The sequence below is a fragment of the Microcaecilia unicolor genome, chromosome 5, assembly GCF_901765095.1.
Source record: "Microcaecilia unicolor chromosome 5, aMicUni1.1, whole genome shotgun sequence".
In the NCBI taxonomy this organism is placed as follows: Eukaryota; Metazoa; Chordata; class Amphibia; order Gymnophiona; family Siphonopidae; genus Microcaecilia; species Microcaecilia unicolor.
Window position 1 is genome coordinate 225,321,144 of NC_044035.1, and position 13,466 is coordinate 225,334,609.

The window sequence follows — 13,466 nt, forward strand, 5'->3', positions numbered from 1 at the left end:
TGGTATTAAAACCAAATTTCATCTCCTTCTTTGTGTCTTATGACTGGGTCCCCTTGTAGATGCTGCAAATCAACTTTGGCTTCCTCTGTTGTCTGATGAGACCTGCGGAACCAAACTCACATGTCATGCACCTATTAAACCTCATAAAGAGAGAGGCAGCAAATGCTCCCTTTACCCCTCTAAAGCAACCCCAGCAGAGAACAGACACTGCAGGGCACACGGCCAGGAGGAACAGATGCTTTATTTCTCATTTTTACAAAACACATAGCTTTTAAGAAAAGAAGGAAGACAGTTGTGTCTAGCAGATCTTGAACACTGGTTACAGTACAGTACTCGGAACTCTGTTCTTCCAAATCAGCACTACAAAGTAAAAGTTGTGGCACATGAGCAGGAAGGAATTCCTGTCTGTGAGTGCAGTGTGGGACCCCCTTGTGGTTTTATGCTTTTTGTGAGAGACTCCTCTCCACCTTCACTTCCAGCGGTGTCGCACCAGGGAGGATGCATCGTTAACCCCTTCTATGCTGTGCCGCCGCTGCCGCTGAGGAAGCAGTAGCAGGAAGATGAGGGTTAGGAGAATAAGTCCACAAATACTCATTAGGGCATAGCAGATAATCCACAGGATTGGCTCCCGGAGAGGGCTTGTGAAGATGCAATTGCTGGAAACGTCCTTTGTGGTGAATGGACCTGAGATTGCAGACACAACAGAACCGGATACCTCTGGAGACACATAAGAGAGACACTTTTTTTAAAGTTATGTTTTTTTTATAACTACTTTTTTAAAAATGATGTTTCCCTCATGTGACATTTTTGTTTAATAATTAAACATTCTCATTTGTTTTTTAATGCAATTTTCATCAAATTATACTTCCAACATAAACACTTTATAAAGCAATACAGCCTTGGTAAAGAAGAAATATATAAAGCAATAATTAGGAGAAGAAAAAAAACATAGTCTTAAGAGACTAAGAAGACCTCAAAACGAAAGGGAAGCAGTCCAACTAAATAAGAGCATTGGAGATATACAACTACTACTACTACTATTTAGCATTTCTATAGCGCTACAAGGCATACACAGCGCTGCACAAACATAGAAGAAAGACAGTCCCTGCTCAAAGAGCTTACAATCTAATAGACAAAAAATAAAGTAAGCAAATCGAATCAATTATTGTGTACAGGAAGGAGGAGGGTAGGTGGAGGCAAGTGGTTACGAGTCAAAAGCAATGTTAAAGAGGTGGGCTTTCAGTCTAGATTTAAAGGTGGCCAAGGAAGGGGCAGGACGTAGGGGCTCAGGAAGTTTATTCCAGGCGTAGGGTGCAGCGAGACAGAAGGCGCGAAGTCTGGAGTTGGCAGGAGTGAAGGGAACAGATAAGAAGGATTTATCCATGGAGCGGAGTGCACGGGAAGGGGTGTAGGGAAGGACGAGTGTGGAGAGATACTGGGGAGCAGTAGAGTGAGTACATTTATAGGTTAGTAGAAGAAGTTTGAACAGGATGCAAAAACGGATAGGGAGCCACTGAAGCGACTTGAGGAGAGGGGTAGTATGAGTAAAGCGACCCTGGCGGAAGACGAGACGGGCAGCAGAGTTTTGAACCGATTGGAGAGGAGAGAGGTGACTAAGTGGGAGGCCAGCAAGAAGCAGATTGCAGTAGTCTAAACGAGAGGTGACAAGGGTGTGGATGAGGGTTTTGGTAGAGTGCTCGGAAAGAAAGGGGCGGATTTTACGGATGTTGTAAAGAAAGAAACGACAGGTCTTGGCGGTCTGCTGGATGTGAGCAGAGAAGGAAAGAGAAGAGTCAAAGATGACCCCAAGGTTTCGAGCCGAGGAGACAGGGAGAATGAGAGAGCCATCAACAGAAATAGAAAATGGGGGGAGTGGGGAGGTGGGTTTGGGGGGAAAAATGAGACGTTCGGTTTTGGTCATGTTTAATTTCAGGTGGCTTTGAGACGTCCAGACAGCAATGTCAGACAAGCACGCTGAAATTTTGGTTTGGATGCAAGGTGAGATATCAGGGGTAGAAAGGTAGATTTGGGAGTCATCAGCATAGAGATGGTAGGAAAAGCCATGGGATGAGATTAATGAACCAAGGGAAGAAGTGTAGATAGAAAAGAGGAGGGGACCAAGAACAGAACCCTGAGGTACGCCGACAGGCAGAGGGGTAGAAGTAGAAGAGGATCCACCAGAGTGAACACTGAAGGTGCGGAGGGAGAGGTAGGAAGAGAACCAGAAAAGGACAGAGCCCTGGAATCCAAGTGAGGACAGGATATCGAGGAGTATGCTGTGATCAATAGTGTCAAAAGCAGCGGAAAGATCAAGAAGAATGAGGATGGAATAGAGACCTCTGGATTTAGCCAGTAATAGGTCATTGGAGACTTTAGTAAGAGCAGTTTCGGTTGAGTGGAGAGGGTGAAAACCAGATTGTAGTGGGTCAAGAATAGCATGTGAGGAGAGAAAATCAAGGCAGCGGCAGTGAACAGCACGCTCAAGTAATTTGGAGAGAAAAGGGAGGAGGGAGATGGGTCGGTAATTAGAGGGACAAGTAGGGTCGAGTGAAGGCTTCTTAAGGAGAGGTGTGACCACAGCATGTTTAAAGGCAGCAGGGACAGTTGCAGTGGAAAGTGAGAGGTTGAGAATGTGACAGATAAAAGGAATAAGAGCAGGTGAGATGGCATTAAGAAGGTGGGTGGGAATGGGATCAGAGGAACGGGTGGTACATTTTGAGGAAAAAAGGAGAAGTGTAGTTTCTTCTATAGTAACTTCAGGAAAGGAGGAAAAAGAATGAGGGGAAGGAGAGAGAGGGGAACGGACTAGTGGAGGGAGAGGTGGCGAGGTAGAGAATTCAAGGTTTATCTTTTGAACCTTGTCGTGAAAGAATTCAGCAAGGGTCTGAGGAGATAATGAAGGGGGAGTTGGGGGAGGGGGGACCTTGAGGACAGAGTTCAATGTGGTGAAGAGAAGTCGAGGGTTAGAGCCAAGAGAGTTGGTCAGTTGGATATAATAATCCTGTTTGGCGCGTAAAAGAGCAGATTGGAAGGAGGTCAGCATGAACTTAAAGTGTAGGAAATCAGCAAGGGCCCGAGATTTCCGCCAGAGGCGTTCGGCGGAGCGGGTACAGGAACGTAGGTAGCGGATATTAGAAGTCAGCCAAGGTTGGGGTTTTGTGTGCCTTATAGGGCGGGTCATCAAAGGTGCAAGAGTGTCTAAGGCAGAGGATAGAGTATTGTTGTAAGAAGAAACAGCCTCGTTGACAGACGTGGATGGTGCCACAGTAGAGAGGAGGTTTGAAACATGGGAGGATAGAGATGAAGGGTCAATATCGTGAAGATTCCTAGATAAATTAGATATAATAGGACGGGACTGGGAGGGAGGAGATTTAAGTGTGAAAGTTATAAGATGGTGATCAGAGAGGGGAAGATCAGAGACAAGGAAACTAGAGGGTGAACAGTTGGAGGAGAAGATGAGATCAAGACAGTGACTATTTTGATGAGTGGGGGAGGTGGAGCATACCGCAGGGAGGGGAGCAATGCGACAAGTAATAAACAATGATACCAAAGATCTAGCAAAAAGAGGAGATCCTTGTTATTGCTTTTCCCCCATTACTCCCTAATGACCCGGCCAAAATTACCACAGGAAATTCATTATCCAGGAAATTTTTCACTAGTATGTGGCAATGTTAGATTTCTTTTATGTTTTTTTTCCACTTAAAATTTTTATTATAATAAATCTGCAACAGTCAATTTCGCAAAGAGCACATCCTGCTCACATTTGCCCACACAGGGCCCCTTAAATACTGAACTACTACATCTGGAACTAACTTATCTACTATGTATACTACTCCAAAACTCATGGTATCAAAATAGTCCCATAAACAGTATTCACTTCCTAACTAAACCGTGCACCCCTAATATACAACATCCCCTTCCCCACCCCTCTAACCATCTCCAACCCCAACTCAACTTAAGAACGCCCCCTGGTTCTTTGGGACACTCTCTCTCTCCCCTTCCCCTCCCCCCCCACCCCCCTCCTATAATACTCCATGATCCTAAATACATGTCAGTCGCTGTTGTAATCGAGCTCATCCACCCTTATGTCGCATTGCCCCCCTTCCTGCGGTATGCCGTTAGTCGCTCCATTTGTATTAACTGACCCAACTTACATTTCCAGTCACCCAACGTTGGGGGGTCCGCCCTCTTCCAATACTGTGCTATGAGGCACTTAGCTGCTGCCAACCTCAAGCGCACCCATTTCCACTCCTCCCATTATATAAACCCAAGAGACACACCAAAGGGCTGCATTCCAAAGACGATCCAATCAACTTTACTAGCGCTTTCATAACAGCATGCCAAAAGGGCACCACCCTGGAGCATGCCCACCATATGTGTATAAATGAACCACTTTGTGAATTACACCTCCAGCATAGGTCTGATGTACCAGGGTACATCCTCTTCAATCTCTCGGGTGTGTAATACCATCTGGATAAGACTTTATATGCATTTTCCTGCACCAAAACACATACCGAAGCTTTCTGAACCTCCCCACAAATAATTTCCCACTCCTGATCAGAAAAGTGGCAATTTAAATCTTCCTCCCAAGCCCCCTGAAAACCAAATGGTCTGGGATCATACCCCCTAAAAAATCTATATTTCACTGATACTGGTCTGGGCACCCTCCTCAACAAAAGCCAGAGATTTTCCAAACTTTCCGTCTCCTGAGGGTTCCCCCCCTTCCAACCCAATGTCCCCACAAAATGATGAATCTGTATAGAGGGAAAATTGTCTCCCCCCCGGCAAACTATACATGAAGCACAGCATATCAAAACTCTTCACCCTCCCCCCCTGCAGCACAGCCCAGAAATTCACAATGCCTGCTTGTTCCTACCGCACAAAAATGGCACTTTCTCTCCCTGTCCCAAATTTTGGCTCCCATATCAAAGGTCAATACCCTACCAAACAGTGTCAATACCCTACCAAACTGTCCCCATTTCCTCCGCACTTCTCCCCACAATTCCACCAAATGCCTCACATATGGATTCTGTATCCCAGCCAAGATCACTTCCACTCCTTCACTAGTCCATAAATAAGAGCTCATCGGCCTGTAAAGCTATATGTTTGCTCCAACTGGCTAGCGAGCTCAGTTATCCCCCTCTCCCAGTCCATAATCATCCTCAGTTGGGCAGCAACATAATACTATTCAATATTGGGCACCGTTCTACCCCCCTCTCCAGCCAAACGGGGATGTCTAACCCCCTCCCCCTATTAAACTGTGACACAAAACCCTGCAATTGTTTAAGTGTCTGTTTTGGAACCGCCACTGGCAGCACCTGAAACAAAAATAACAATCTAGGCAGAACATTCATCTTCACCACTGCCATACGCCCCCGCCACGAGAGCCACAATCCCTTCCACTGGGACAGCTCCTCCCGAATTTGGTCTATTATCTTCCCATAATTGAGACTATACACCCTGCCCAAGTCCCTAGGAATCTGAATCCCCAGATACCGAATGTGATGATTGGCCCACTTAAATGCAAACAATACCCTCAATCTACCTTTTTCCCCCCTGTTTCAGAGAAATCCCCAATATCTCACTTTTATCCATGTTAATCCTTAGGCCAGCATATCGTTCAAATTTCCAAAAAAATCTCCAACACCGCTGGTAATGTCTGCTCAGGATCCATCACGTAAAATAGCACATCATCCAAAAACAAAGCAATACGATGTTTCATCCCCCCTACCCTAATACCCTGATAATCTGGATGCTGACGTATCATTACTTCCAGCGGCTCTATGTACAGTGCAAAATATTAAGGCAGTACATCCTGTGCCATCCAAGGCCACCAATAAGACCAGGAAATAAGATGTAGGGTCTTGTGGAACCCGAAATGTCTGGCAAATTCGGATGCGTGCCCCCAGCGCAGCACTCTCCTACGGAGACCCACAGGAACGGCCTACTGGCAGGCGGCACTGGCCCCGGACATGGAAGGAATACATGCAGGATTCAACATCGGATAGGGCTCCTCCTGGTCCTCAGGAGCCTCAAAACTGCGGGACAGGGCATCCGCCTGGACATTCTTTTCGCCCGGTCTGAAGATCAGATGGAAGTCAAATCGGGCAAAAAACAGAGACCACCGGGCCTGGCGAGGATTTAGTCTGGTGGCATTTTGCAGGTACAGAAGGTTCTTCTGGTCGGTTATTACAGTCACTGGATGTGCTGCTCCCTCCAGTAAGTATCGCCACTCCTCAAAAGCTAATTTGAGCGCCAGAAGCTCCCGATCCTCCACCGTATAATTTCGCTCTGCAGGGGTGAACTTACGGGAGAAGAAGAAGCAGGGATGCTTTTTCCCAGATGCCGTTGTCTGAGAGAGTACTTCCCCTACTCCCAGGGATGAGGTGTCCACTTCCACCAGGAAAGGCTGAGTAGGATCTGGACTGCGGAGTACCGGGGCAAAGAGGAAGGCCTTCTTCAATGTGGTGAATGCAGTGAAAGCCTCCGACGTCCAGTTCTTTGCATCGGCCCCCTTCCTCTTGAGGGCTGTCAGAGGAGCCGTGATGAGAGAGTAATCCTGGATGAACTGCCGGTAGTAGTTCGTGAACCCCAGGAACCTCTGCAAGGCCCGCAGACCCTGGGGAACCGGCCAGTCTCGGATCGCTGTCAATTTACCGGGATCCATCTGTAACCCGATGGAGGAAATGATATACCCCAGGAAGGCAGACTCTGTTGGTGGAACAAACACTTCTCCAACTTGGCATACAGCCGATGTTGCCGCAGGTGCTGGAGCACTGTGCGGATGTAACATGTTGTGACAATGAGGAGGAAAAAATCAGGATGTCGTCCAGGTACATGATCACCGAGGAGTAAATCAGGTCCGGGAATATGAAGTTAACAAAATTCTGAAACACTGCTGGAGCATTACAGAGCCCGAACGGCATCACCCGATATTCGAAGTGTCCCTCATGGGTGTTGAAAGCTGTTTTCCACTCATCCCCCTCCCTGATTCCTACCAGGTTATAGGCTCCCCGCAAGTCCAGCTTCGTGAAAATCTTAGCCCCTTGTAGACGGTCGAACAACTTGGGGATGAGTGGAAGCGGATACTGGTTCTTTACTGTGATCTTGTTCCAACCCCGGTAGTCAATGCAAGGACGAAGCGACCCGTCCTTCTTTGAAACAAAGAATAATCCGGCCCCTGCAGGAGAAGAAGCTCGGATGAACCCCTTGAGGAGATTATCCTGGATATATGCCCTCATGGCCCGGGACTCCTCACGGGACAAGGTGTATAGGCGTCCTAGGGGTGGATTGGTTCCAGGCAGAAGATCAATGGCACAGTCGAAAGACCGATGAGGAGGAAGCGTGTCAGCCGCCCAGGCACTGAAAGCATCATGGAAATCTTGATAGTCCTTAGCCAGCCCGGGCGACCCTTCCTGAGAGGTCTGGAGCTGAGCAGAGCAGAGAGGCATGGGAGGCTTGACCTGCTGGAGACAGCTCTGGGCACACTGGGAACTCCATTGTGCGATCTCTCGGATGGACCAGTCGAGAACCGGAGCATGCAGTCAAAGCCAAGGCAACCCAAGGATCACCGGGTGAATGGCTCGCGCAACCACCAGGAACTGCATCTCCTCCTGATGTACCGCCCCCACCTGCAGGGGTGAGGTGATCCGGGTGATGGTCCGGGGAAGACTATCCCCCTGGACAGTGGCGTTCCGAGGGGCGCTGACACCCGGGGCAGATCGCCGATGCGCCGTGCCCCCCGGGCAGCGCGCCCCCCCTGGCGAAGGGACACCCCCTCACCCTGGAGAAAGAACCCGCCAGGTGCACGCCGGTCAGCGTCATTGGTTTCCATGCTCCCTCTGCCCCGGAACAGGTTACTTCCTGTTCCGGGGCAGAGGGAGCATGGAAACCAATGCCGTTGACCGGCGCACGGCACCCCCCCAGCGGCGTGCACCCGGGGTGGACCACCCCCACCACCCCCTCCTTGGCACGCCACTGCCCCTGGATGGAGGTGACCCGGAGCACTGGTTGGCAGGGCACAGTGGAGCCACCCAACTGCGACAGGAACTCAGCATCAATGAAGTTTCCTCCGGCCCTGGAGTCCAGCAAGGCCCTCGTATGAACCTGGCGCCCTTCTCCTTGGAGCAGTACGGGAACAGAGAGTAAGTTGTCAGGAAGGGATGCCAACCGACCCAGAGCCACTCCCTTCACGGGGCTCAGGTCGGAGCATTTCCCGACTCTCCAGGCTTATTTGGGCAGGCATCCATCAGGTGCCCGGTTGGCCACAGTATAGGCACAGATGGTTCCTCCGGCGGTACGCCCTCTCTTGTCTGGATAACTGATGCCGTCCCATTACCATGGGCTCCTCTCCAGTTCTTTCCGAACCTTCCTCAAGAACCCAAGGCATCTCCGGTCGGTGCGGAAAAACCTGGGTCTCTGAACGGCCTGCTGAGTAGCCCTCTCCTGGGCTCGTTCCTGGAACCGGACCGTCAATCCTGGTGCAGAGGGCAATAAGCGGATCCAGAGTTACGGGAATCTCTCTAACCACCAGTTCGTCCTTGATCCTGCCGTCCAGACCCTGCCAGAATATGGCCGTTAAGGCCTCCTGGTTCCACCGGAGTTCTGTGGCTAGGGTACGGAACCGGACGGCATATGCCCTGACCGACCCGGAGCCCTGCTGGATCTGCAGCAGCTCCCCAGAAGCAGAAGAAGGTCGGCCAGGCACATCGAATACCATCCGCAACTGCTGTAGGAACTCATCAAGGTCCGCCAGAATCGGACTCCGCTGCTCCCACAGCGGGGACGCCCAGGCCAAGGCGGCACCAGAAAGCAGGGAGATGATGTAGGTCACCTTTACTTTGTCAGAAGGAAAAGCCTCCGATTGCAGCTCAAACAGGATTTGGCACTGGTTGAGAAAGCCCCGGCATGCTGAAGGGGTCCCGTCGAACCTTGGAGAATCTGGAAGTTGTAACCGTGCAGCGGAAGCCTCCATCCTAAGGACCGGAGGAGCCGCAGAGCCCTGTTGTTGGAGCGCTGGTAACTGGTTGCAGACATCCTGCAAGACGCTGGACAAGCGAGTTAATTGAACCTGCTGCTGGTGTAGAACCTGAGCCAGGTTGGAAAGCTCGGTCTTATCTGGCGAGCTCATGGCTTCGGCTTACTGTTATGACTGGGGATGTGAGCCCTAGTGCTCCGACTGAGCACGGCGAAGATGGAGGGACACCGCACTCGGTCAGGCAGCCAGACAATCCTTAGCTTCACCTGGGAAGCGACCGCTGTTCCCCGAGAGTTGAGCCCCCAGGTGCAGGCGGCCACCAGGACTTCCGGAACCGGCGGGGTTCCACGGCCACTGACCCGACAGGCGGACGAGCAGACACAGTCCCGGAGCAAGGAGTCAGCGGTGCATTGAAAACAGGAAACAGTCCAAGGTCTGGGCAGGCAGCAACACAGCGCGAAGTTGAGAAGCAGTCCGAGGTCAGGTACACAGGAAAACACTGGAACGCTGATAGCCGGCTGTGGAACACAGAGGTAGACCACGACCTCTACACAAATAGAAGCTGAAGCATGGAAGGACTGGAGGCAGGGCTTTAAATAGTTTAGGAATTAGGCTCAAACATGTGCAGCTGATCCAAGATGGCTGCCCCCATCAGAGGAGATGCTCTACGCCCAAATATGGGCTTCCTTCCTGAAACTGCCCAACTCCAAGATGGCTGCCACCACCTGATACGCCCATCCCGATGGCCGCCCTAACCTGGAGATACCCACATCCAAGATGGCCGCCGCATCCTCGAATGCCCATACCCTGCGCAAGCAGGCTGCACCTCTGGAGGAGTGTAGCAGAGCGTAACACTTGCTTAAGGTCTGCCCATACCTGCGGTGTAGGGTTTCTTTTGTGCCGCTGTTCTAAATGCAATAACCTCTTCTGCAAAGTCAGCGAGTGCTGCCCTTTTTCCCTTTTCTTGCGCGACCCCCATTTAATCAAAGCACCCCTCACCACTACCTTCAGCACATCCCATAACACCCCATCTGTTACTTCCCCATTGTCATTAAAGCGTCGGTATTCTTGAATAGTATGCTGAATATCTTCCCGCACTTTCTTATCCCCAAGCAGTGACTCACTGAGTCGCCAGACTCCTTGTCACTTGCATTGGCCCAACCCAATTAATTTAATCCACATTGGCGCATGATCAGAAACACAAATGGTCTCTATCTCAGCAGCCCCCACCATATGCCATCCATTGCGATGCACCCATAACCCATCTATCCAGGAATAAGTCTGTGCTGCACGCGAGTAAAAGGTGTAATTCCACTGCACCCCATGTAACAACCTCCAGCAGTCCACCACCTCCAACCCTTTCAAAAATTGTAACAATGCTTTCCTCCCAGGGCCATTGCTGCCTTCCTCCTGTCGAATGATCTAGCCTTGCATCCGGGGCAATATTAAAATCCCCCCCTACCACAACCTGCCCGCCTACAAATCCCGAGATTTCTTCTTTTAATGTTTGAAAGAAGTCCCTCTGCCCCACATTTGGCGCATAAATGTTAATCAATGTCATCTCCTTCCCCTGCAACCACCCTCTGAGGCCCACACAACACCCACTAGTATCTCGAAACACCTCTTTAATCACAATTCCACAACTTTGTCTTATCAAAATAGCCACTCCCCCCATCCGTTTTGGCCCTATTCCCTGATGTACCACCACTTCCTGAAAAGGCCTACGACGCAGCAGGTGAGCATCCCTTGGTCTTAAGTGTGTTTCTTGCAAAAACGTCACATCCCATTTCAGCCTACCCAACTCCTTAAATACTGCGCTTCCCCTGATTATTTAGCCCGTTTACATTCCATGTACCCACCAATAAGGTTGCTCCCTTCCCCTCCCCCACCCCTCCCTCCCCTCTCCTTCCCCACAGGCAATCTCTGCCCTCCCCCCTGCTCCAAACCCACACTCCTCTGCTCCAACTTATCCCCAAATCCTCCCCCATCCTCCCCTTCCCTGTAGCTGATCTCTCTGTCAGTAAATCAGCCATCCCATGAGGAATCAACACACTCTCCCAGGACTTTGACCTCTCCAACGCTAATCCCTATCTCTCCCATCACCCTACTTACACCCACATCCATTACATTCATGCAACCCACATTCCTCCATACAACCTCCCCACTGATTCAAGCATTTCACCACCAGTCCACACAAATCCGTGTTCCTTCAGGAAGCTTGCTTGTTAGAAGTCTTCCCCCGCTCCACCACCTTCTGCCACACCGAATCCACTCTGGGTTCCCTGGCGGTCTCCCGCAACTCCTTCTGAATGGGAACATCTCTGCACCCCAAAGAGCGCAGTGGTGCCCATGCCTCTTCCGGGGTCTTGACTTTACACGATTTACCGTCCACTGTTAGCCACATCCCAAATGGGAATAGCCACTTGTACCGGATCCCCTTTGACCTCATATATATCGTGGCTTCTCGGAAGGATAGACGCTTTTGCAGTGTAGTCCAGGCCAGATCTTGGAACACTCCAATCTTACAGTTTTTCCAAATAATTTCTTTTTGTTGCCTTGCTTTGGTCAATATCTTCTCCTTCATGGGGAAATCAGCAAAACACACCACAATGTCCATCTGGCGATTGTCCTGCTGCAGGCCACTCTGTGCGCTCTCTGAATTCTAAGGTCTGGCAATTGGCCTCCATCCTCTGCATTCAAAATGAACCCACACAGTTCTCGAATCACTGCTTCGCAATTGCTAAATATGTCAGATTCAGGAATTCCCTTAAATCGCAGGTTGTTGCAGCACGGCCTATTCTCCAGGTCCTCCACCTGCTCCCTGAGTTGTTGTAATTCCTGCATATCTGCATTCACCACTTTATGCAGTTTCCCCATGTCTTGCTTGAAAGTCTCCATCCCCTCCTCCATCTCACCAACACGTATCTCCAAATCGCAAATTTCAGCCCTAATTTCTCTCAGGACAGTTTGTATATCCTGTCGGACCCCTGCCAAATCAGCCTTCAGGTCTTGAAACTAAGTCACCATCTCCCGTTTCGTGATTTCACCAGTTTCAGGGCCCTTCTTAGCCTGCTCCTACCCGGCCACCTATAGTCTAAAGAGAATCCACAACAAGTGGAGAACTCAATAGATCCCACGGTGCGTGAAATAGAAAAAATAAAAAAGGTGGGAATATGAGCCAGGCTACCCAAAGAATGGAACCAAATTATGTTTAAGAAAATAAAGTTTAATAATTTCCAAGTAAATGGTAATAAAACAATACATAAAAAATGACCCGACACAACGTTGTGTTTCGGCCAAACAGGCCTACATCAGGAGTCTATAAACATAAACAAACCATAAACAAATTAAACAAAAAAACAATAAGAAATATGATGTCCTGGCTTTATTATTTTGTAAATCCTTCTCCCTCTTTTTTTGATGCTACTGTTTTCAGTTTGTTTGTTTGACATGTTATTTGATATGTTCATATAGATATACAGTCCTGAATTCATTTTTTTGCTATTAGCAATCTATTTTTTGAATTCACATTTTTTGGATAATTTATACATGTTCCTCTTTTAGTATATGTATATCATTATATATAAAAAATTATTTTTGTTGTATGTTATCAAAAATTTCTTTGCTGCATATTATTATCATTATACTCTTTATTTTTAATATATTTTTTTTGCTCAGTTGGTTTATAGTTTGCTCATGTTTAAAGATTTATTCATGTTTAAAGATTTATTTCTGCATATTATTATTATTATCATATTTCTTATTGTTTTTTTGTTTAATTTGTTTATGGTTTGTTTATGTTTATAGACTCCTGATGTAGGCCTGTTTGGCCGAAACACAACGTTGTGTCGGGTCATTTTTTATGTATTGTTTTATTACCATTTACTTGGAAATTATTAAACTTTATTTTCTTAAACATAATTTGGTTCCATTCTTTGGGTAGCCTGGCTCATATTCCCACCTTTTTTATTTTTTCCTACCCGGCCACCGCCATCTTTGCTCCACTCCTCTCTGTCCCCGCCGACGCCACCAAGGTTTTTTTGCCTTGCTCTGTTGAAAAACGGAATCACTCCAATCCCTTCTTTGGTGGCATTCCTCAGGGACCTTTCCCCTTCAAGGCACCCTTCAGGATGCCACTTAACTCTATGGGATTCACTCACTCTGATCAATGCCCCAACGGAGCTCTGCGCTTAAGCTATCATCTCAGTCCGTGACCAGCAGGCACTCCACAGAACTATTTCTGTCTTTTCCAGTCTCTTCCTTTCTTTCACTCAGCCTGCACACGCTCTTCTTCAAAAGATCAATCCCCTCTAAGGGAAGGAGCCAGGCGGGGGCCAAAGCAGCTAAGAACCGGCTGCAGGCAGTATTATTTTCAAAGCTGCGCTGTTGTTATGAGATTCTATGCAGAGAACTGCACTACCTCAAAACACAAGTCTCCGTAATTTGCAGCTCCTCTCCCAGCAGTGTCCTAGCTGGCCTCTCTGCAGGA

At 48.7% G+C, this 13,466-nt stretch overlaps 1 protein-coding gene across 1 annotated transcript in view; it reads right to left on the reverse strand.

The window, feature by feature from the left end:
* Positions 1–223: 223 nt before the first annotated feature.
* BACE2 (beta-secretase 2) overlaps positions 224–13,466 on the reverse strand; it is a 168,979-nt gene continuing 155,736 nt past the window's right edge. Inside the window, exon 9 of the mRNA XM_030203823.1 lies at positions 224–717. Coding sequence (XP_030059683.1) covers positions 470–717 — 248 coding nt within the window. The 3' untranslated portion in view covers positions 224–469. The remainder of the gene's footprint in view (positions 718–13,466) is intronic.